This window comes from Molossus molossus, unplaced genomic scaffold, assembly GCF_014108415.1.
Source record: "Molossus molossus isolate mMolMol1 unplaced genomic scaffold, mMolMol1.p scaffold_m16_p_6, whole genome shotgun sequence".
NCBI lineage: Eukaryota > Metazoa > Chordata > Mammalia > Chiroptera > Molossidae > Molossus > Molossus molossus.
Window position 1 is genome coordinate 9192857 of NW_023425399.1, and position 22601 is coordinate 9215457.

General features: G+C 48.2%; 1 protein-coding gene across 1 annotated transcript in view; it reads left to right on the forward strand.

The window, feature by feature from the left end:
- The window catches only part of PTGIS (prostaglandin I2 synthase), a 38995-nt gene extending 18747 nt beyond the window's left edge, over positions 1-20248 (forward strand). Inside the window, exons 6-10 of the mRNA XM_036244671.1 lie at positions 7403-7584; positions 14366-14534; positions 15522-15703; positions 16893-17044; positions 19819-20248. Coding sequence (XP_036100564.1) covers positions 7403-7584; positions 14366-14534; positions 15522-15703; positions 16893-17044; positions 19819-19963 — 830 coding nt within the window. The 3' untranslated portion in view covers positions 19964-20248. The remainder of the gene's footprint in view (positions 1-7402; positions 7585-14365; positions 14535-15521; positions 15704-16892; positions 17045-19818) is intronic.
- The last annotated feature ends 2353 nt before the right edge of the window (positions 20249-22601 follow it).

Below are 22601 nucleotides of genomic sequence, written 5' to 3' on the forward strand. Positions count from 1 at the left end.
GCCCGGGGCAGACTGGGGACCAGGGGGGGCATCCAGGCTCAGGGTACAGTGTCTCACCTGTAAAACGGGGGAAAGGCTGTCAGGATTGGCTGAGGTAATAAGAAAAAAAACCTTTTCCTTTTTTAGCACTTTCTATGTGCCAGATACCAGGTTAATTAAGTATTGTCTCATTCAGTGCTCATAACAGCTCATCACTTCATTTTCTTTATTTATATATTGTTAGAAACCAAACTTTAACACATTAGATTGTTTAAATTAAGAAACATAGCCCTGGCTGGTTTGGCTCAGGGGTTGGAGCGTCGACCTATGGACCAGAGAGTCCCAGGTTCGGTTCCCGCTATGGGCACGTACCAAAAAAAAATGAAAGAAAGAAGAAAGAAAGAGATAAGAAGAAAGGAAAGAAAGAATATGAACAAGAAAGAAAAGAAAGAAAGAAAAAAGAAAGAAAGAAAGAAAAGAAAGAAGAAAGAAATTCTGTAGTCAACAATTCATAGATATTAACAGTGAAAAGTAATAATATTTACTCTTCCAAGCCCAGCTTTCTATGGAAATTGTTAACATGATGATTTATTCCTTTGCGGTATTTTGTAGAAATATTCTATTTTGCAAATAGAGACAGATATACATATCTAGAGTGTGTGTGTGTATTTACAAGAAGGGGTTATGTCTATTATTTAAAATTCTTTTTTTAACCTAACAATATAGATACATTTTCTCTGTCAGTACAAACATCTTCTAGGTTTTAGCCAATGCAATTAGATGAGAGAAGTCAATTACCAATGTAAGAATTAAAATTATTCCTATTTGTAAATGACTTGACACGATATCTGGAAAACCTCAGAAAATCCACGATAAAACTAACTCAAGCAAAAAAAAAAAAAGGATCCAGAAAAGTAGAAGGATATAAAATTAACATAAAAAACACAGACACTTTCCAGCCCTTACATATCAGTATTTAGGCAGCTATGCTCCTCCAAAGGGTTGTGTAATTGTTTCCTTTTGTGTGTGTGCCTATTACAGTATTTCATTGTACTGGTTGCTATCTCTTCTACTATCTGGTGATTTTATTTCTTGATGACAGTTTCCTGGAAGTGGGGTTGCCAGGCCAAAGGGCATATCCACTAAAATGTTTACTAGTTGCTACCACATCATTTCCAAAAGATGGAGCAATTTCTACACTTACCCAAAGGGAAGGAGCCCCCCAGATATTATCAGTCTTCCCACTTGTTTTCCAATCTGATGGGCAGAGCCAGGTAACTTGTTTTAATTTACATTTTCTTACAACCTTGTCAACATGCTGTTATCAGCCTTGAAATCCTTGCCAATCTGTTGGGTGAAAAGGGTGTCTGGCTTTATAGGCATCTCCCTGTCGACGGAGATGAAACATGTTTTTGTATTTCACCAGCCACTTGCTTTTCCTCTCTGTGAGTTGCCTGTTCACGTCTCTTAATGTCTTTTTAGAGGCAAATACTTATTTTATTGACTCCTGTCTTCAGTGTTGGAATTTTGGTATCATTATACCCATTTTATGGATAAGGAAATTGAGGCTCAGAGAGGTCCGTTGTCATAGACACACAGCTGGTAGGTGGCAGAGCCAGCAAAATGTAAACTTTATCTATCTGATTGCAAAATGCTGTGCATTAAGCCCTTGACACATCCCAGCGCCCATTGCTTTTCCAGGAAAGAGTGGTTTCTCCATTGTTCTTTATTCCATGCTGACTCCTGGGGAGTCTGAGTAGATGCAGAGGGGAATCCCATCATTCTGGGAGCAGCCCTGGGCTGGTTATAGGAAGGCTGCATTTCCAAGTAAAGGCAGCAGGTGGCGATATTGGGAAAGGTTTCTCAGCTCAGGACTAGAGGCTGGTGGGCAAACCTGTCCCTATCAAAATATAAGATACATATTCTTTTAATCCTGAACTTCCACTGCTGGGAATTATTCCACAGACATGCTCACACATGTCTAAAGACACACCAAGATATTCATTGCTATGTTGCTTGTAATAGCCAACGCTGGAAACAACTTAAATGTCCACCAGTAGCGGCTGAGATGAAATCAATTATTCATTCACATAAAGGAAACCATGGGACTGCAAAACAGAAAGGGATGTACTGGTATAGGGTGAAATCTACATTTACGAAAAAGACACAGGACAGTGGGTATACTGTGCTCCCCCTCCCCAGTTTTTCTTTTAATTTTTTTTCTTTATTACTTTTAGAGAGAGAGGAAGGGAGAGGGAGAAAGAGATAGAAACATTGATGAGCCCTGGCCGGTTTGGCTCAGCGGGTAGAGCGTCGGCCTGCGGTCCGGAGAGACCCGGGTTCGGTTCCCGCTAAGGGCACGTACTTCGGTTGCAGTTTGTCCCCGGCCCTGGTTGGTCGTGCGGGTGGCAGCCACTCAATGTGTCCCTTCACGTCGATGTTTCTCTCTCTCTCTCCCTTCCTCTCTCTCCCTCCCACTCTATCTGTACAAAAAATGGAAAAATATCCTCTGGTGAGGATAAAAAAAAAAAATGAAACATAGATGAGAGAGAACATCGATTGGCTGCCTCCTGCATGCCCCACACTGGGGATTTGGCCCACAACCTGGGCATGTGCTCTGACCGGGAATCCAACTGGCAACCTCTTGGTGCAGGGTCCACGCTCAACCACTGAGCCACACCAGCCGGGCTCCCCACCCCCCATTTTATTGAGATATAATTTTTATATATAAGTACTGTGTGAGTTTAAGGTATACTAGATTATTTGACGTTCACATTTTGTGAAATGATTACCACAATAGGTTTAGTTGACATCCATTTTTTAAAAATGTGAGAACATGTATAGATTTTTGCTTGTGGCAAGGCTGAGATGGGATGGAGAGAAACTTACTTTTACACTATACTCATTTGAACTTGTAGAGTTTCTTTTTCTCTCTCTTCATTATATATAATATATATGTTATATATATTATATAAATATATATATATTTACCATGTACATGTATTACTTCTCGGCTTTAAAAAATATAAATGTATTTTAAAAGAAAACTGACCCTTTTGGGGACCCTTAGACCATTGAGTCTGGTGCTTCTCTACAGTAGGGAATTGAGGTCAGGGGACAGTTAAATAGAGCCCCAACTAAGCAAACTGCTTCTTTCTGGAACATTCATTTTACTGGATTATTGAGTATGGGCACTATATTTTATTTGAATTTTGTTTTAGGGGAGAAGGCATTCTTATATTAAAGAATCAGAGAATATAATACAAAAACCTAATTCATTTTAAAGGGAAAACGCAAACTTTAAAGGCCTGTCTCCCAAAGGAGGTTTCTCTGTGCCCCTAGGTCTCCAGGGGACAGAGGCACTTCCAAGGGAACACTTGAGAGGTACTTGAGCCTGGAACCCTCTTTTTACAGATGGGAAGAGTGAGGTCCAGAGGTGGACAGGGCCTCAACCAATTCCACACAGCATGGGAGGTTTGGGATTCGAAACTGCTTCTCCTGCCTCTAACCCCATTACCAGTTACAGGGGCCTGGAAATTTGATTGACAGCATTGAGTCATTAAACTGTGGCTTATAAATAATACTATGTATCTTACAATAATGGCAAGAATATAGCAAGGGATTTACCAAACCCCTACCAATACTAAGTATGTTCTGTGTAAGGTCTTTTTATATCCTCCTAATGATCCTATGAGCCAGATTGCCCCAATTTTACAGATGGGGAAACTGAGGCTCAGCGATACACAGCGATTTGCCTAAGATCATCCTTCTAGGAAGCGGCAGAGCTGGGATTTCAACCTGGCTGCAAACTGTGTGCTCTTTATTTCACAATTTATCATTATTTCTTAATTATAGAAACAGTATGTGAATACATTCTCCTTGGACTAATAATTTGCTGACATTCATTAAGCCTTATTTAGTAATATAGCTAATGTTTATTAGGCCTGTTGCAGGTATCACTTTTTATGTGTTATATGTTAACGCATTCAGTCTCTGTAAACCTGTGGTGGGTACTCTTACGATCTCATTTTATAGGTGACAAAACTGAGGTGCTGAGAGGGAAGGTGACTTGTCCAGGGTCAGGCACTCTGCTCCAGAGCTGGGGCTCTTATCGGGGCTCCCCTGCATCTTATACAAAAATTAACTATCACAGAAAAGGCAAATTCTCTTTGGGTCACTCCCAAGGTAACCACTGTTATCAATTTGGTGTTATCTTTCTAGAACAGTGCTGTCCCTCGAGGGCCAGCCATGTAAGTAACTTTAAATTTTCTGTTAGACACTTACGGAAAGGGAAGAGGTGAAATCAATATTAATACTACATTTCCTTTAACCCAGTAAATCTAAAATTAAATTAGCATTTCAGCATGTCATCAGTATACAAATGAGTGGAGGTAGTTCACATTTTGTTACCAGTGCTGTAACCGTACTCCTAGCACATCCCGGTGGGCGTCAGCCACATTTTAAAGGCTCGATGGCCATGTGAGGCCTATGGTTACCCTATGACACAGTGCAGTTCTAGACCAGTCTCTTGAGTTGAAATACAGCACGAGCCCAGATTATACTGTGATCCAAATATACAGCGAGCCCCTGTTTTCCTGGTGGGAAGATTCTTTTGGTCAACCCAAATACAGAAATGATTGGGAGTGGAAATGAGCAAGTTACACTTCCCCTTACTGATTTTGTTGAACATCTGTTGTTAAGCTCACTCGCCGGATGAACCGACCACTTAGAAATGTTGCTTTCTTCCTACCCGCATTCCGGGAAATGGTTATATTCAGACCCCACCTTTGACGTCAGTGTCGTGCCAGTCAGCAGGGTCCCCAACTGAGTCGCCAAACTCAGTTTTCCAGAACCCCTCTTCTTCACTCCAGAATCACGTGTCTGAGATATGGGATGAACTTATTGAATCTTTGCATCTGTGACATTGTGGTCTTTTGCTGAAAGTTTTCATATTGGCGGGGGGGGGGGGGGTTGCCAGACTTTGAATATATTGTATGTGGTTCAAACATTGAAAATAGAAAATCACGGTGGTGGAACGTCCCCTCCCTTCTTGTCATACCGTCTTCCACCCAGTTCTCACTCTCCACAGTCGGCTGGTTTTATTAGTTTTACATAGATCCTTCCAGAATTCCTTTACGCAAATGCAAGCAAATGTGACTACGTTCTTATTCATAAATGCACACCAAACACACTGTTATGGGCACTTCACTTTTTCCTTACAATATATATTAGCAGCAACTCTATCTTTTTTTTTTTTTATCCTCACCCGAGGACATTTTTCCTTTTTTGTTCTGGTTGAGTGGGAGGGAGAGACAGGAACAGAGAGAGAGAGAGAGAGAAACATCGATGTGAAAGGGACACACCGAGTGGCTGCCACCCGCACGACCAACCAGGGCCGGGGACAAACTGCAACCAAGGCACGCACCCTTAGCGGGAACCGAACCCGGGCCTCTCGGGACCGCAGGTCGACGCTCTAACCGCTGAGCCAAACCGGCCAGGGCGCAGCAACTCTATCTTATGTAAGTTGTAGTATGTGCCCTGTCCTGTACTGAGGGGTTCTACAAATATTAATTGGTTTGAGGATCAAATCACTACTCTAATTTTTTATTGATTTTTTTTTTTTTTTTTTTTTTTTAGGGAGAGAGGAAGAAAGAGAGGGAGAGAGAGAGACAGACACATCGATGTGAGAGTGAAACATGGATCAGTTGCCTTCTGCAAGCCCCCTATGGGGACAGAGCCTGAAACCCGGGCATGTGCACCAATTGGGAATTGAACCCGTCTGTTGGATGACGCCCAACCAACAGCCACACCAGCCAGGATGGGCACACTGCTCTAATTTTTTTTTTTTTTTATCCTCACCCGAGGATATTTTTCCATTTTTTGTACAGATAGAGTGGGAGGGAGAGAGAGGAAGGGAGAGAGAGAGAGAAACATCGACGTGAAGGGACACATCGAGTGGCTGCCACCCGCACGACCAACCAGGGCCGGGGACAAACTGCAACCGAAGTACGTGCCCTTAGCGGGAACCGAACCTGGGTCTCTCCGGACCGCAGGCTGACGCTCTAACCGCTGAGCCAAACTGTCCAGGGCTAATTTTTAAACTTATTTTTGCTAGTCCATTTAAAAATTTTTATTATACAACCCCATCTTTGGCTCATTTGCCAAATGACATTCACATACCTTTCTCTTTAATGGTGGTACAATATACATAATATGAAATTTACTATTTTAACCATTTTTAAGTATACAAATCAGTGACAATAAATACATTCACAATATCGTGTAACTATATTATTATCTATTACCAGAAATTTGTCATCATCCCAAACAGAAGCTTTGTATCCATTATGGAGTAACCCCATCTCTCTCTCCTTGAACCCCTGGTAACCCTTTCTGCTGCTGTGAATTTGACTGCTAGTTACCTCATACAAATGCAGTCATACAATAGTTCTTTTTTTGTGTCTGGCTTATTTCACTTAGCATAATATTTTCAAAAAAATCAATGAGAGAGTTTCTGGAACTTTGGAATTTCATAGCCATCCAAAGCAACTTCCACTCTTCCAAAGGGTGATTCTGGAAAAAATAAATCTTATATTTGTGCACATATAGGTAAATATAGCATTGTCTTGTATCACTAACACAATATTTACATAGTAAGCACCTGGCTTTGTTCCCTCAACAGTCTGCCCCTGTGGGCCCATTCGCTGTATTGGGTTTTCATTGTTTGTTTGATAGAGATTGCAGACCGGTGATTTGTGGGCCAACGCTGACTTTTTGAGATGCTTGTGTGGTCTGCACAGTGATGAAAACTTCTTGCTTATATGCTGACCTTAAAAACATGAGAAGGTTCCACACGAACACCTGGGTTTTCAGCTTCTGAAATCCAGGCTCCCTGGCCGGGGACAGATTTACCCAAGGGGCTGGGTGGTGAGCTGAGGAGAAGCCACCCCTGACCCTCTGTTCCCCACAGCTCTTCCCTGGCCTCCTTCCCTGGAGGTAGTTGAGTTTCAGACCCCAGACTGATCTCTCCTCTGTTGATGGCAGTTAGTCTGTTTCTGATGTCTCCAAATGAAACTGTGCTGCGTCTGGGGAATGCTGCTTGGTGTTTCGTGTTTCTTCTCCTGCTGTGTAAAGAACCACCATTCATGTAACACATATTTATTGAGCACCTACTATGGGCCAGCTGCTGGGGACACAGAGGTGAATAAAACAGGCAAGGCCTCTTGCTCCCGGTTGCTGTGGGTGAGAGACAATCAGCAAGTCAACATTTAAAGAACTTCCCCAGAGCCTCTTCCCCACAGGAAGCCCCCACCCCCACGGGGTGACACCCAGAAGACCTTTGGCCTCATGGGAGGTCAGGGCTGGGTGGCCCTGGGCTGGGGGTGGATCTGTAACTCCCACTCTCTGGGCTCTGTTTCTGCAGGGGACAAGGACCTTGTGGGCAGAGTCAAAGGTCACCTGTGGAAGCTGTTGTCCCCAGCCAGGCTGGCCTCCCGGGCCCACCGGAGCAACTGGCTGGGGAGTTACCTGCTGCACCTGGAGGAGATGGGCGTGTCGGAGGAGATGCAGGCGCGGGCTCTGGTGCTGCAGCTCTGGGCCACACAGGTGGGCCTGGCTGCGAGGGGGAGCCGCAGGTGTGGGCGTGTGGTTGTGTACATATGAGTGTGCGCATTTGTGAGTGTGCACCCATAGTTGGGGTGTGGGCTTGTGCACACATGCCCAGTTCCCTGACTCTCTCTCTTTTGAATATGTTTTCATTGATTTGTTTAGAGAGAGAGGAAGGGAGAGAGAGATGGAAACATTGATGTGAGAGAGAAACATGGATTGTCTACCTCCTGCACGCCCCCTACTGGGGATGGAGCCCGCAACTCAGGCATGTGCCCTGATCGGGAATCGAACCAGGACCTCTCGGTCCATGGGACGATGCTCAGACCACTGAGCTACATCAGCGGGGCAGTTCCCTGACTCTCTTAACTGCAGATCATTCGTGAGGCAGAGTGAGGAGGGAGAAGGGGCCAGAGGGACGGGATCACAAAGGGCCTGCAGGTCCTGGTAAGTAAAGACGGGATTTTTCTCTGGGTGACTTGGGAGCCCTGGGAGGGTTTTGAGCAAAGGCGGGACCAGGATCTGAGGAGCAAGGGCAGAAGCAGGGACACAGTGAGGAGACCATGGTGGCTGGACCAGGTGGAGGTCATGAAAGTGATGAGGATGTGGGTAGATCCTGGAAACAAAAGGAACGTAGCACCAATGGATTTAGTAATGGACCAGATATTGGGGTGAGAGAAAGCCTGGCTCCTGCCATCCCCTGATCCCAGATGCCCCCTCCTTTTTCTCCCCAATCCTCACCCAAGGATATTTTTCCATTGATTTTTAGATAGAGTGGGAGGAAGGAAGAGAGAGAAAAAACAACAACAAACGATGTGAGAAACACATTGATTAGTTGCCTTTTGCACGACCTTGACAGGGGCCAGGGATCGAACCTGCAACCAAGGTACTTCCCCTTGACCAGGAATCGATCCTGCGATTCTTCAGTCCACAGATTGATGCTCTAATCACTGAGCCAAACCGGCCAGGGTAGAGCCCCCTTCTTTTCTTAGCCCCGCCTCAGGGTGATAGCTGCACAGGCTGACATTTCTGGGTAATTCCTCCCCCATCGACTTGCAACTTATTTTTAGGTTTGTCTCAGAGCCGTTAACTGTCCTTGCAGGCAGAGGCTGACAGGGGCGGGGGCTGGGTTTGATCAGCAGTTGGGTCCCATTAGTGCTTAATAACATATTTATGGGCAGAGATTGGAGCTACAAACTGTCCCCAGAATTCCTTGCGGAAATGACCTTTGTCAGCAGAACTGGACACTGGCCTGGGGGCTTGAGTGACAGAAAGTCTGGGGAACAGCCTTTGGCAGGGCCAGGAAGACTGGGCAGGAGTTGGGGACAGGTTATCCTCCGAGGTGGAGTCATTGGCAGCATTGAAAATTCAGGCCGGTGGGAAGACCCTTCGAGAATACAAGTCTTGAGAGCAGGGCCGAGATGCTGTGTAGCCCAGTGGTTTCAGGCGCAGGCTCTGTGACCAACCTGCCACTTCCTGGCAAGTCAACTGCTTAACTCTTGGTGCCTTAGTTGACTCACCCTTACAATGGAGATGACAGCACCTTCCTCTAGGTGTCATGATGAGGAGGAAAGGGGGTGCTACCTGAGAGACCTGTCACTGTGCTTGGCAGATAACTAGAGCTCAAGACATGTATCCCACAAATATTTAGTGAGGGCCCACCGTGTGCCCGGCTCTTCTAGAAGCTGGGGACAGAGCAGTGAGCAGAACCAGGATTCCTGCCCTTATAGAGCTGACCTTCTAGTGGGAGAAGACAGACTGAATAAACAAGTAAAATATGTAAAATATTCTAGAGGGAATAAGTTCTGCGGAGAAGCAATAAAACTGGGGAACGGTTCACAGGGGGGAGTGAGGAGGGCCTACTCTATACAGGGTGGTCAAGGCCTCACCAAGAAGGCGACATCTGAGCAGGAACTTGAGGGAAGGGAGGGAGCAAGCCATGTAGATATGTAGGATGAGGGCATCCAGGCAGGGGAGACAGATGTGTAAAGGCCCTGAGGTGGGGATGAGGGTGAGGTGGCAGAGAGGTAGCAGGTACCCGACCAGTCAGGGCCCTGTAGGCCATGGGGAGGACTTTGGCTTTTATTCTGAGATGGGAACCACTTGAGGGCTCTGAGCAGAGGAGGAACAGGGCCTGTCTTCCGCCTTAGAGAGATTCTGGTTGCATAGCGAGAACACTGCGGGGGGCGGGGGGTGGAGGTAGGGAGACCAGGGAGGAGGCCATTGCAGCATCCCGGCAAGAGAGGGTGATCCAGACCAGGGGGCAGGGGGAGAGATTGGATTCTGGACATATTTCCCGGTAGAGCCAACAGGATTTGCTGTTGGCTGGGACATTGGGAGAGGGTGTAAACAAGGTTGGCTCCAGGTTTGGGTCTAAGTGGTGGCAAGAATGAAGTTGTCATTAAGAGGTGAGGTAGAGCCCTGGCCGGTGTGGCTCAGTGGTTAGAGCATCGGCCTGCAGACCAGAGAGACCTGGGTTCGGTTCCCGCTAAGGGCACGTACCTCGGTTGCAATTTGTCCCCGACCCCAGTTGGGGTCATGTGGGTGGCAGCCACTCGATGTGGCTCTCTCACATCGATGTTTCTCTCTCTCTTTCCCCCTCTCTCCCTCCTACTCTATCTGAAGATAAATACAAAAATGTCCTCGGGTGAGGGGAAAAAAAAGAGGTAAGGTAGATGGTGGAAGGAGAAGTTTTGGGGGAGAAAATTAGGGGTTTGGTTTGGAGTGTGCTGAGTTTGAGATGGAGAATGGGGGGGGTACCTAAAGAAAAGAGTCGAGGTCAGGGTCAGGGTCTGGGCTGGAGACGCTCGTTTGGGAGCTGTCAGTGTAGACATGGCGTTGAAACCACTGGACTGGGGATCACTGGGTGAGAGTAGACGGGGAGGTGGACCGCGCCCTGGGCCTCTCCAATTTGGGGGTGGGCAAGATGAGGGGGAGCCAGCAAAGGAGACAAAGGAGGAGTGGCCAGGGAAGTCAGAGGGGACCAGGAGGGAGCGCCTCCAAGGGTCAGGTTGGAGAGAACTCCGAGGGGTTGAGAAATGGTAGCTGTGATTGCTACTGTGAGGTCAGAGTGGAGGCCCAATGATTTCAGAAGCTGGCTAGCACTTGCTGCATGCCGTGTGCCAGCCATCCTGTTGAGTACTTTAGACATGATCTCACGGGGTCCTCACAAGAGCTCCGTGAATCCAGAACCCCAAAGCTGATGGAGGGGTCAGTGGGAAGCTCCCGCACCCAGAGACATAGAGGAGCTAGAGGAGGAGCCTGCGGCCTGAGAGCTAAGGTCCAAGTAGGCGAAGAGGCCAGCTCTAAGCGGACGTGGATTGGGGTGGGCAGACGAGAGTCCCAGCGGGCCCTTCATGGCACAGGCTGCCCTCCCAGCCCTGGGCCTTGGACTTGGGCTTCTGTGGGGGGAATGAGGCTAGTCTGGAGATGTCCTCTGGGTAAACGAGGCAGCGCCCCACCAGAGAAAGCTCGGCTTCAGGGCAGTGAACGCAGAATCTCTTATGGTCGTGTGATCACACAGACACATGTATGTGCACACACTCACACACATCTGTGCAGTGGGTGGAAGGTGGCCTTTGTCACCTCCCTAACTTGCCACAGCTTTTTCCTGAAGCAGAGAGCACTGAGCAGCCTCGTGCTCCATGTTGCTTTGTAATTAACGAGCCATGGCCGCCGTCTAACTTAGCAAGAGAAAATGGCCTTCGAGCTGAGTTAACCCAAAGCTGAATTATTTATCGCCTGCCTTACCCTGGTTGTTTAAGTGACGAACAGCATCTGACCTTGTCTCCTCTGGACCTGAGGTGCTGGAGGAAACCTCAGAGAGAGTCCCAGGTCCCCACTTGTTCTCAAGCCTAGGGGAGGGACCAGTGGGAGGGAGAAACCTCTTCTGAGCACCTGGTCTGTGGTCGCTTTCATCCGGACCCTTGTGGCTGCCCCAGGGGTGGGCATGTCATTATTGCAGCAAAAGGGAAGTTCTGAGACCCAGAGGAGAGAGTGACTTACCTGGAGTGACAGGAAGTGGGGAGCTGGGATTTGAACCCAACTCTGCCTGGTCCCAGTTCAGGGCTCTGCCAGCCCATCTTCCTTCCGAGCTTACTTGCAGGCCCCAGCCCAAAGGAACACAGATGTTTATTTGACAAATGCCAGTGAGCCTCTGCTATATGTTGGGCAGTGGGCAGGGACTAGGGAGTACTTCGTTTTCCTTTTCAGCGAAAGGTGCGATAATGGGGCGTACTTAACGGGGGAATTGAACAAGGGGACATGGTAGTGCTGAAATCATCACGGTAGCTAAAGGAAAAGAAGATAGAAAATCCGTTTCGCCATCATCAGTGCTTTGTGCATTTGTTTATTGCTTTTTCTATATGTCTTTCTTCTGTGGTCAAGATCATGCAGTTTTTTATTCCCACTTTTAGTTTGACCTAATATTGTATCATGAACATTTCTCCATGTCCTTGCAGATCTCTAAAAATCATTCACTTTTGTTTCACTTAAAAGTAGTACATTATTGCCCTGGCCAGTTTGGCTCAGCGGTTAGAGCATTAGCCTGTGATCCAGACGGACTCGGGTTCGGTTCCCGCTAAGGGTACGTACCTCGGTTGCAGTTTGGCCCCGGCCCTGGATGGGTCGTGCGGGAGGCAGCCACTCGATGTGTCCCTTTCACGTCGATGTTTCCCTCTCTCTCTCTCTCTCTCTCCCATTCCCACTCTATCTAAACAAAAAATGGAAAAATGTCCTCGGGTGAGGATAAAAAAAAAAAAAAAAAGTAGTACATCATTTTTTAAAAACCCAAGCAGTTGAAAAAGACATGCACAGTGAAATGCCAGTCTCCTCCCCCTCCTTGCTCTCCTGTCCTCCCAGCTTCTGTTCCAGAGGTAATCTCAGTTGCCAGTTATCAGAGTCTCCCTTTCGAGATGGTCTGGGCTTCTTCGCGCATGCCCTCTTTAAACAAACACACCCGTGGTGGCACGCGGAGCCCCGTTCTGCATCTCGGGGTTTGCATGCTTCAGCGTGCCTGGCTGCGGCTCTCTATCCATACCCACAGAGCTGGCTTCTTCTCAGTGTCTTCCTGTACCCTCCTAGGGATGGATCACCATTGATCTCATTGATCTCCTGTTGCTAGGCACTGAGGTCGCTTCTAATCTTGCTGTTACACCAGCACTGTGGTGATGATCCCTGTGCAAATAACTTTTGTCCATGTGCAAGTATGTCTGTAACAGAATGACTAGATAAACAGGGGCTGTTTAAGATTCCATTGTTATGATTGGATAGGCTAGTCGTTTATGTAGACAAGAATCTTCCCCCCAACTGAGGTTAGTTGGCATTCACCCATGTCTCATTTAAAGGTACCCCCATACACATTTTAGCCACATGCTGAACACCTGAGTATTAAAATGTTCAGCCAAGCCCTGACTGGTTGCTCAGTGGTTAGAGCATGGGTCTGTGGAGCAACGAGTCACGGGTTCGATTCTGGTCAAGGGCACGTACCTTGGTTGCCTCGGCCCTGGTTGTGAAGGAGGCAACCATTTGATGTATCCCTCTTACATTGATGTTTCTCTCTCTCCATCCTCCCTCTCTCCCTCCCTCCCACTCTATCTGAAGATAAATAGAAAAATATCCTTGGCTGAGGAATAAAAAATAAATAAAGTAAAATGTTCAGTCAAGGCTAAAGTCTTAGAGCAAGAAATTTCATCCATTTTCCTAATTATTTTAAATATATTTTTATTGATTTTAGAGAGAGGAAAAGAGAGAGAGAAAGAAACATCAGTGAGAGGGGAACATTGACAGGCTACCTCCTGCATGCCCCCTACTGGGGATCAAGCAGGAATTGAACCAGTGACCTGTCGGTGCCTGGGATGATGCTCAACCAACTGAGCCACACTAGCCAGGGCCATTTCCTAGTTATTTAGCTATTGGGAAGTTTTAAATAATTTTTGTCCAAGACATTAATAGCGTTTATAGTCATCATTGATCATTGCTGCTTTCCTTTATGTGTACACAATACTCACATATTTGAAAGCAAATATTCAGATATTGTATCAGTTTGCTGTTGTGTAACAAACAACCACAAAAACTCAGTGGCATACACTGATGCACCTCTATTTAACTCACCTGTCTATGGGCCCACCAGGAGTCAGCTGGTTTAGACTGGGCTCAGCTGAACAGCTCAGCTCCGTTCAGTGGTCCCCCATCCTCCTCTTGGGACCAGTGGGCTAGGCAGCCAGTGGAAACACACAGGGTCTCTGAAGGCCTAGACCTAGAATTACTGTTATCAATTCTGCCTCATTCTATTGGCGAGAGCAAGTCACATGACTGAGCCCAAATTCAAGGGGCGGGGAAATACACTCTGCCTCTTTAGTGGGAGAAAGTACCAAGTCACACAGCAAGGGGCATAGGTGCAGGGAAGGGAACAGAATAGGGGCCAAGGGTGCAGTCTTCCGCAGATGTTAACAGTAATCTTAACTGACACACTTTGTTGCTATTATTGCTCATTAGCTATGGAAATTACCTATGTGACCTCATATCAATGGTTTTGCTCAAGGTCAGGGGTGCCAGGAATGGCTTTGAAGTGGCCATTGGGCTATGCCAAAACCATAGAGCTGTTCCTGGCCATGTCCTGAGGCTGCAGATAGACACAGGTCATGCCCAGGTGTTTGGCAGGGGTAGGAATTCAGGCCTCCTGACCCCTGCGCCTTGGCCAGGGCTGTGTCCATGGCATAAACCAGTCAGCTTATACGCCGGGTTGCCCTCTCGATGTACAGCAGGGGCTTTCTCGTTGCAGGGAAACATGGGTCCAGCTGCCTTCTGGCTCCTGCTCTTCCTCCTCAAGAACCCCGAGGCCCTGGCTGCTGTCCGTGGAGAAGTTGAGCAGGTCCTCTCCCGAGCAGAGCAGCCTGGCTCGCAGATGACCACCCTCCCACAGAAGGTTTTAGACAGCGTGCCTGTGCTTGGTGAGATGGTCAGACCTCAGACAGCCCAAAGACTGGGTCATCGTGGCCCTTTAAACCCTCCCCAACATGGGCTCCCATCGTCCAGGGTCCATCAGTGTCCTCTGAGCTAAGGCCCCTAAGGTGCCCTGAGCCTCCTCGCTTCTTAGACTAGGCCTCTCCATGCCTTGGCCTCAACTGCTCATAGTCTCAGTGGAGGTTTTAGGTTGCAAATGGCAGGAAACCTAATTTAAACTGGTTGAAGCAAAAAAAAGGACTTTATTTGGGGCAAGGAACTAAAAAGTCTAGAAGTATTTAGCTTAAGGTACAGGAGGATCCAGGAGCTGTAACACTGTCATCAGGACTCAGTCTCTCTCCATCTCTCAGCCTTGTTTTCTGCTGGGTCAGCTCCAGACTCAGGCTGGCAAGATGGCACCAGAAGCTCCAGGCTACTGTGTTCTCAGCCCCGCGAGGGGGTGCCTTTCTGCAGCATTCCTACCCAAAGTCCGAGGAATGTGTCTCATTGGGTGTCTTCCAGTTGTATGCCCATCTTAAACCAATCACGGGGTTCAGAGGGTTGGGATGCTCTGATTAGTGAATCACAGCCCAAGCCCAGGAGTTGGGGGTGGAATCAACAGTCCAACCCCTGAGAGTGGGAGAGGGGTGGCCCCAGAGGAAAATCAGGGGGCTGTTTCCAGAAGGGAAACGTATGCGGGGCAGGCAGAAATAATCAATATTGATGGTCCTGCTCGGTCCCTAGCCTCCGATATCTCTCTGGCTCCCACCTTCCCTCACAGCTTCTTTTGGGATCAGACCCACACCCTCATGTCTAAAGTCTCTGAGGGACCGTAGCAATCACACCTCATGGACTGGCCTTTTTGGCCTCACTGTGTAATGGTGGGCAGGTCATGCTCCCTTTCTGAGCTCATCTTCCTCTGTAAAATGAGGGCTGGGGGTGGCATATGAGTGGGTATGGGGGCAGCTACTGACCCTTGTACCTTCCCCGTGCAGACAGTGTGCTGAGTGAGAGCCTCAGGCTCACGGCCGCGCCCTTCATCACCCGAGAGGTCGTAGTGGACTTGGCCATGCCCATGGCAGATGGGCGGGAATTCACCCTGCGGCGTGGTGACCGCCTCCTCCTCTTTCCATTCCTGAGTCCCCAGAGGGACCCAGAAATCTACACAGACCCAGAGGTAAATGGCATACTAGGGACCGTGGGAGAAAAATCAGTGGCTTCTAGATCACTCAGATCCGAGTGGCATCCTAGCTCTGCTTTCGGCTGTGTGACCTTGTCCAGATGACTTTACCTTTCTGTGTCTCTGTTTCCTCACCTGCGAAATAAACCTCATGATAGCACCTGCCTCTAGGGTTGTCAGGGAGATCAAATGAGCTCATGTGAGAAAGGCCTTTGTAGTGGCTGGCACACCATGAATGCTTTACAAATGACAGCTGAGTGATTTTCGTTTTTTCAAAATGTTATAATATCAGCTTCTCAACACTTGTCCCTTTTCCTGCACTTTGAGATGGGGAAACTTGCACAATTTTTAATAGATCTGGGTACTTACTGTATACTAGGCACTGTTATGTATGCTCATTCATCCATCCATCAATTTATCCATTCATCCATCCATCCGTCTGCCCATCCATCCATCCGTCTGCCCATCCATCCATCCATCTGCCCATCCATCCATCCATCTGCCCATCCATCCATCCATCCACCCATGTACCCATCTGTCTATCCATCCACACATCCATCTACCCACCCACCCATCCTTCCATTCATCAGTTTATCCACTGGTCCATTCACCCATCTTTCATTTAGCACCTACTCTACCACCCTATTCTCAGATACAATTCTCACCTTATCACTGTACAATGTAACCAAAGGAAATTGGCATTGTCTTTTAAAAAAAATAATTGCTTTTATTTTAAATTACAAAAGTAACATAGTTATAAATAGAAATATTTAGACATATATGTTTAAAGGTAACATTTTTTCTTCATTTCCCTTCCTCACCAGTTCTACAGAGTTCCCTAACAATGGTTGGGAGTGTGTCCTTTAAATTATTTTTATGCCTTTATAGACATACACATGCTCACACTCGTGAATGGATAGGTGTGTGTATAGGATCATACAGTGCATGCTATTCCAAAACTTGCTTCTTTACTAACAACCAGTGTTAAAAATTCTTTCCATGTCACCAAGCTCCACCTTCTAAATAGCTGCCATAAGTTTTTGACCGGTTCTCTATTAATTGCCCATTATGGTGTTTCCAGTTTTTCCCTCTTATAAACAAGACTGCGATGAACATCCTCATCGCTTTTCTTCATGCATGTATGTTGTGGGGGTGGAGTCAGAAATGGACCTTTTTCCTATCTCAGGTATTTAAATACAACCGATTCCTGAACGCTGATGGATCAGAGAAGAAAGACTTTTACAAGGATGGGAAGCGACTGAAGAATTACAACATGCCCTGGGGAGCAGGGCACAATCAGTGCCTGGGGAGGGGTTATGCCATCAGCAGCATCAAACAGTGAGTTTGGGGGAAGAGGGCCTGGGGGAGGGGAGGCTCCTGCTCTGTCTGGTTGGCACACACCTTCCTCTCCGAGACAGAGAGGCTGAGCCAGGAGAAGGGTTTAGGGTAGAGGCTTCAAATGGACAGTCCATGAGCCATGTTCTGTCCACAATCTATTTATTTGTGTTTTTAAAAGTGTGTGCTAACTTTTAAGAATTGGAAGAGCTTATGTAAAAAGCTAGCTTTCTGATTTCTTTTGACATAATCAGATCTGGCAATGGGTTCCTTTCTCTAAGCCTAGTGTCCAAATATCAAACACCCAGAATACCAAACACTGGACATTCTGTGCAGCCAACCCTGTCTGTCTGTCTGCAGCTGCTGTGCTGTCCAGAACTTCTCAGCAGTAACTGGCCAAGCGTCATCACTTTGGTTATTTTAATGCCTCGTTCATTCTCTTCCCTCGACCCCAAGAGCCATGAACCCCGGATCACAAACAGATTGGACCAGGGGTTAGAATATCCACCCAGTCCTTCTGTCCAGCCCCTGTGTCATCGTAAGCTGACCTTCTGTACCCATCTCCTCAACTGTAAAATGAAAGTACTGGTTATACTACATCCCAGGGGTGTTGGGACAAAGGAATGAGATCTTTCTAAATGCTCAACCCACTGCCTGGCTCATTGTGGGCACTCATTAAATGTTAGTTATTGTGATTACTGATATCAGTACTGTTCACGTGCAGGCATTGCGCTAAGTGAACGGGCACATTGCGTTAACCTCTCGGCCTCAGTGTTTTCCAGCAGGAAAATGGAGATTATAATGCAGAAGCTCTGCTCTAAAGCTTCACGAGTGTTCCCAAAATTCACTGTGCCCTGAGAAATCACATCAAAAACTTCAGGGATTGTGGGAACAATGGGGCCAGCACCCAACAGTCAAACACCTCATCAGTGACACCTTGAGAAAAAGATAAGAACCTAGGAAAAAATGGTATTACAGGTTCACACGTGTTAAGTGGCTAAGAAGTGCCCAGTGCTACACTTGACTCTTAAACCGACCTGAGGTTTGCTGTGGGAGTGGACAGTGGATGGGATTGCAGCGGTGAGCTACTGTGAAGCGTGGAAGGAGGCTTATCTGAAGGTGGACACCCAGCATGAATGGTGTGGCATGTAACACACACACACACGTGCACACATGCACATGCACATGCACACACCGTGAGCTGGGGTCAGTGGAGGATAGATTTAGGTGTGTGTGTGTTTTGGGAATTCCCGCTCAGCTCAGCTCAGCTGGGGGTGGGCTTTTGCATTCTCCTTGTGTTTCTCGAAGATAGAATTGCACCTAAGCTAACGTGAAATTTGCATTAAGCTTCACTCGTGCCATAATATATCAATATCACACAGGAGCAAACTCAGGTGTCCAAAACAACTGATATAGCAGAACCTACTGTAGCTCTTATCTCCTAAAGCTTCTGGACAGATAGAGAGAATATTAGGACACTAAATGTTTAGCATAGTAGTGTCCACATGAATTAGCTAATTTGTTATTTTTATCTCACTTAATCGTCATGACAACCCTGCTAGGTAGGTGTCAGCCTAACAATGAGGTCAAATCACTTGCCAGGTTATGCACCTGGTGAGTGGAGGCATCAGGATCCAAATCCAGGTGTGGCTACAGGGCCCCCCACCCTATCCAAACTCACTCTCTAGCATCCTACAACTTCAGAGCTGGAAGGGATACGTCCCACCTTTTTCCTTTCTTTGACCAGACAGGGAAACCGAGGCCTAGCATGGGGAAGGAACTGAATGAGGGTCAGACGCCCTCAGGAGGCAGAGCCCAGTTCTGTGCCCAGCTCTCTAGCCCAGAGCATTGACTTCGCTCTATACCCGTCTTCCCTCTTCATTCATTCAGTAAGATTAAAGAATCCTGCCGTGGGCTCTGTCCCACACTGGGCACCTGGGTCTCAGTGAGCAGGTGGTGGTGGGACAGAGTAGGTGAAGACCCAGTTCTGACCCTTACTGCCTAGGTGGTGCCAAGTAAGAGAAGGCAGGCGGGCAGGAAGCGGTTAACATCGGGGAGCGGCCACAGGGCTTGTATACGCACTAGGCCAGTTTTCCGGAAGATGGCAGTAAAGAGTGCTTGTTCCTGCAAAGTCGCTACATTCGACAGTTTCCCCACAGACACAGTCAAGTGTCTCGAGGTGGGGGGGTACCTGTTTCTAATCTTGCAAAGGCAGCCTGCGGTTTAGCCGCAGCCCTGACCAGGGCAGACAGTGAGGGTTGCAGGAGTCTGGGGGAGGGGGTGAGTATCGTTGGGGGAGTCTGGAAGGGTCACGGTCCTACCGATCAGGGGAAGCGAGGCGATGCTGCTGCACCAAACCAGCGCCCAGTCTCAGCGGCTGGGACAACAGGGGCTTCGTTCCCACTCACAGAGTCGGTGGTGGGTTCGGGGGTCTCCTCCCCTCCAGGCAGAGACTCGGCCTCCTTCCATCTCAACAGGGGGCCCTCACAGTGCCAGGCCGAAGGGAAAGCTCTAGACTGCTTTGGTGTGAAATAGACACAGGTCACCTGTGCTCAGAGCCTGGCAGCCAGAGCTAGTCCACGGGCCTGCCCGCCCACAGGGCGGCACACGTGTAGGAGCTCCTGGGCCCCTGTGCTCTGCTTCCCGCCCTCCTTTTCTCACTTGTCCCGAAGTGAGAGTTGGGGTCAGACTCCAGAGGAAGCCATTGCCCTCCTGCCGGTTTCCGGGCGAGCCCCCACGAGCCCTCTCCTTCACGCCTTCGCCGCATCTCTCTGCAGATTCGTGTTCCTTGTGCTGACGCACTTGGACCTGGAGCTGGTCAGCCCGGATGTGGAGATCCCCGAGTTCGACCTCAGCAGGTACGGCTTCGGGCTGATGCAGCCGGAACACGACGTGCCCATCCGCTACCGCCTCCGGCTGTGAGCAGACCGGGCTCCACGTGCTCACCCCCCAGCCCGCGCCCCGATCGCCCGACTTTCTGTGTCCACGTCTGGCTTGGGTGCAGAGCTTTGACCACCGACTGTGCCAGTGTTAGCACTTTCCTGCTTTTCTCCTGGAAGGCTGGTCCGGGGCCGGGGAAGAAAGGAAGCTGAGGGAAGGTTTAGTCCAAAATGAGACTTTCTGCTCCCAGCTCACCTTGTTCCTTTTACCTTATGACACCCACAGAAATTAGGGCAGACGGGGCAGGACAGGAGTCCTGATTGCTGTGCCCCCAACTCCCAGAGGGGCCAGCGTCCAAGTCCTTAACAAGGGTGTGCTTGAGGCCTTCACCACTCAAAGCAGATGCTGGCTGTAAAATGGCCAGCTGGGACCTAGCAGTGTGTCCCTTGAAATAAGCTGGTCCCCAAATTATTCTTAAACTAGCTGAAGCCAAAGGAGTCCTAGAAGACCCGTTTCTGGTTCCCTCATCTCTCCATTCACACGGATTCTTGAGAAAGCGCGGGAGGGTTTTCCCGAAGCTGGTACGTCCAAGGCTCAGACGGTGAGCAGCCTCCAGACCCCGGGCTCTGAGCCGTGGACTCGCTGTTCTGCAGTCGTGGGCTCCAGCTGAAATGAGCTTTGCCAGTGCTGAGACTCAAGTCGGGAACAGGAAAGACACGGACGTTATGGGTGGTCCTGCTGGAAGGAAGCAGCCGGGCTCCTCAGACTGGGCAAGCTGGGAAAGACGAGGTTTTGGCTTTCTGCATGCTTGCTCAGAAGCTCCAGCTGTGGCCATGAGCCAGTGTGCAGACAGACCTGTTTTGTTTGGCCTACATTTTTAAAAAGTACATCCGTTGTTTTCATATTATCTTTGGGAGAGTTGATTCAAAATGTCCAGCTTCTTTTAAAAACTTGGAAGATCTGCCCGGCCGGTGTGGCTCAGTGGATTGAGCATCATCCCATGGACTGAGGTCCTGGTTCGATTCCCGGTCAGGGCACATGCCTGGGTTGTGGGCTTGATCCCTGGGGAGGTCCATGCGGGAGGCAGCCAATTGATGTTTCTCTCTCACATCGATGTTTTTTTTTTTCCTCTCTCTCCCTGAAAAATCAATAGAAACATATTTTTAAAAAAACTTGGAAGGTCTGAGCACACTGGGCCCAAATTCCCAAGGACAGCCATTGGCCAGGGAGGGGAAGCAGCCACATCCCTTATCTGGGGACATGTGTGCTCCGGCTCACCCGGGTTTCTGCTTGGTGGAATTTTTTCTTTCTGCGTCTCCCTTCATGGCAACTCCTGGCCCATGAAGGCATTCGAGCTCGAGAACCCTGTTCTAACTCTTAGAAGTGATCTTTGAGGACGTGATGGGAACCTGCTGGTGGTTCTCAGACCAATGGTCCATCCTTCTGTGTGCACCACCCTTTGCACAAACAGATCAGTGATGAAAACTTGCCTTTGCATCAGTTTAGGGGGAAAAAACAAACACCAAAACAGTTCAAAGAGAAAAACTGCCTAGAAACCTTTGTTATGATGGTAAGGATTATTAATATTATGTTCTGTTTATTGAGGATTCTGTCAATGCCTGTGACAGATATAGTATTTCTATTTCTCACATTACCTCTGCAAAGAGGGGGTGGGTAAGCCTTGTGATAGATGAGGAAATAGGCTCAGAGAGGCGAAGTGATTGCCGGGGTCACTCAGCTCATAAACTGGTAGAATTCAGCAGACTTATTGTCCCAGTAGCAAATGCATCCCTTGGGCTCAAGGGGGTAGGGACAGCTCTGTTTGGCATCAGAGCCAGAGGCACCCATGGGTGGATGTAGCTCATGAGATGCAGACACACGCACGCGTGCGCGCGCGCACACACATATACACACACATAGGTCCCTTTAGCTTTAGCTGAAGGAGAATAGAGGACCTGAAATCTCTGAGTGTTTCAGGGGCTAGGCTCTTCTTGGAGCAGCATGGGGGCTTGGGGGCTTTCCTGGCCTTCAGCCTCCAGGCGCCCCCAGGATTCCCAGACAGATAGTGTGATTGGCAGGAGGTGGGATATCCCCAGGGAAACCCATCTTCACGCCTGGGTGACCCCTGCTGCTGCCTGCTTCTTAACTCTGCAAGAAATCAGGCCTAGCAGCCTCCTATGGGAGGATGGAGCCGGTTTCCATGGCAACCCTCAGCTGCCTCATCCTGGCTCGGAAGGGAAGGAAGAAGGCCAGCAGAAATAGCAGCGGGAAGGTCTCTGCGAGGCTGCTACCCTGGTGTGCTGGGGGAAGGCCCTTATGACTCCCCCCTTCCAAATCAGGGGGCCTTGTCACTGAGGCCAGATTCTCACCTGTGTTCAAAAAAAGGCCAATTCCCTTTAAAGGTGGTGCACCTCCTTGAAGCCACAGTCATTAGGAAGAAACAATTCTCCCATCAGGCAGCTCCAGCTGGTACCAGAGATACTGAAGTGTAGCTTAGGAGACACTGATTTAAGCCTTCCCTTGTTTTAATCATTTTTTTTCCTTCTCTTCTTCTTTTAAAAAATATAAAGAAGAGGGAGAGAGGAGTGGGTTAGCTCCTTGCTACAGATTAGTTAGGAAAGTACCCGGACATCATTGTATTTCTTCATACCTTGCTTTAGAATCACAAAATTGCAGGACA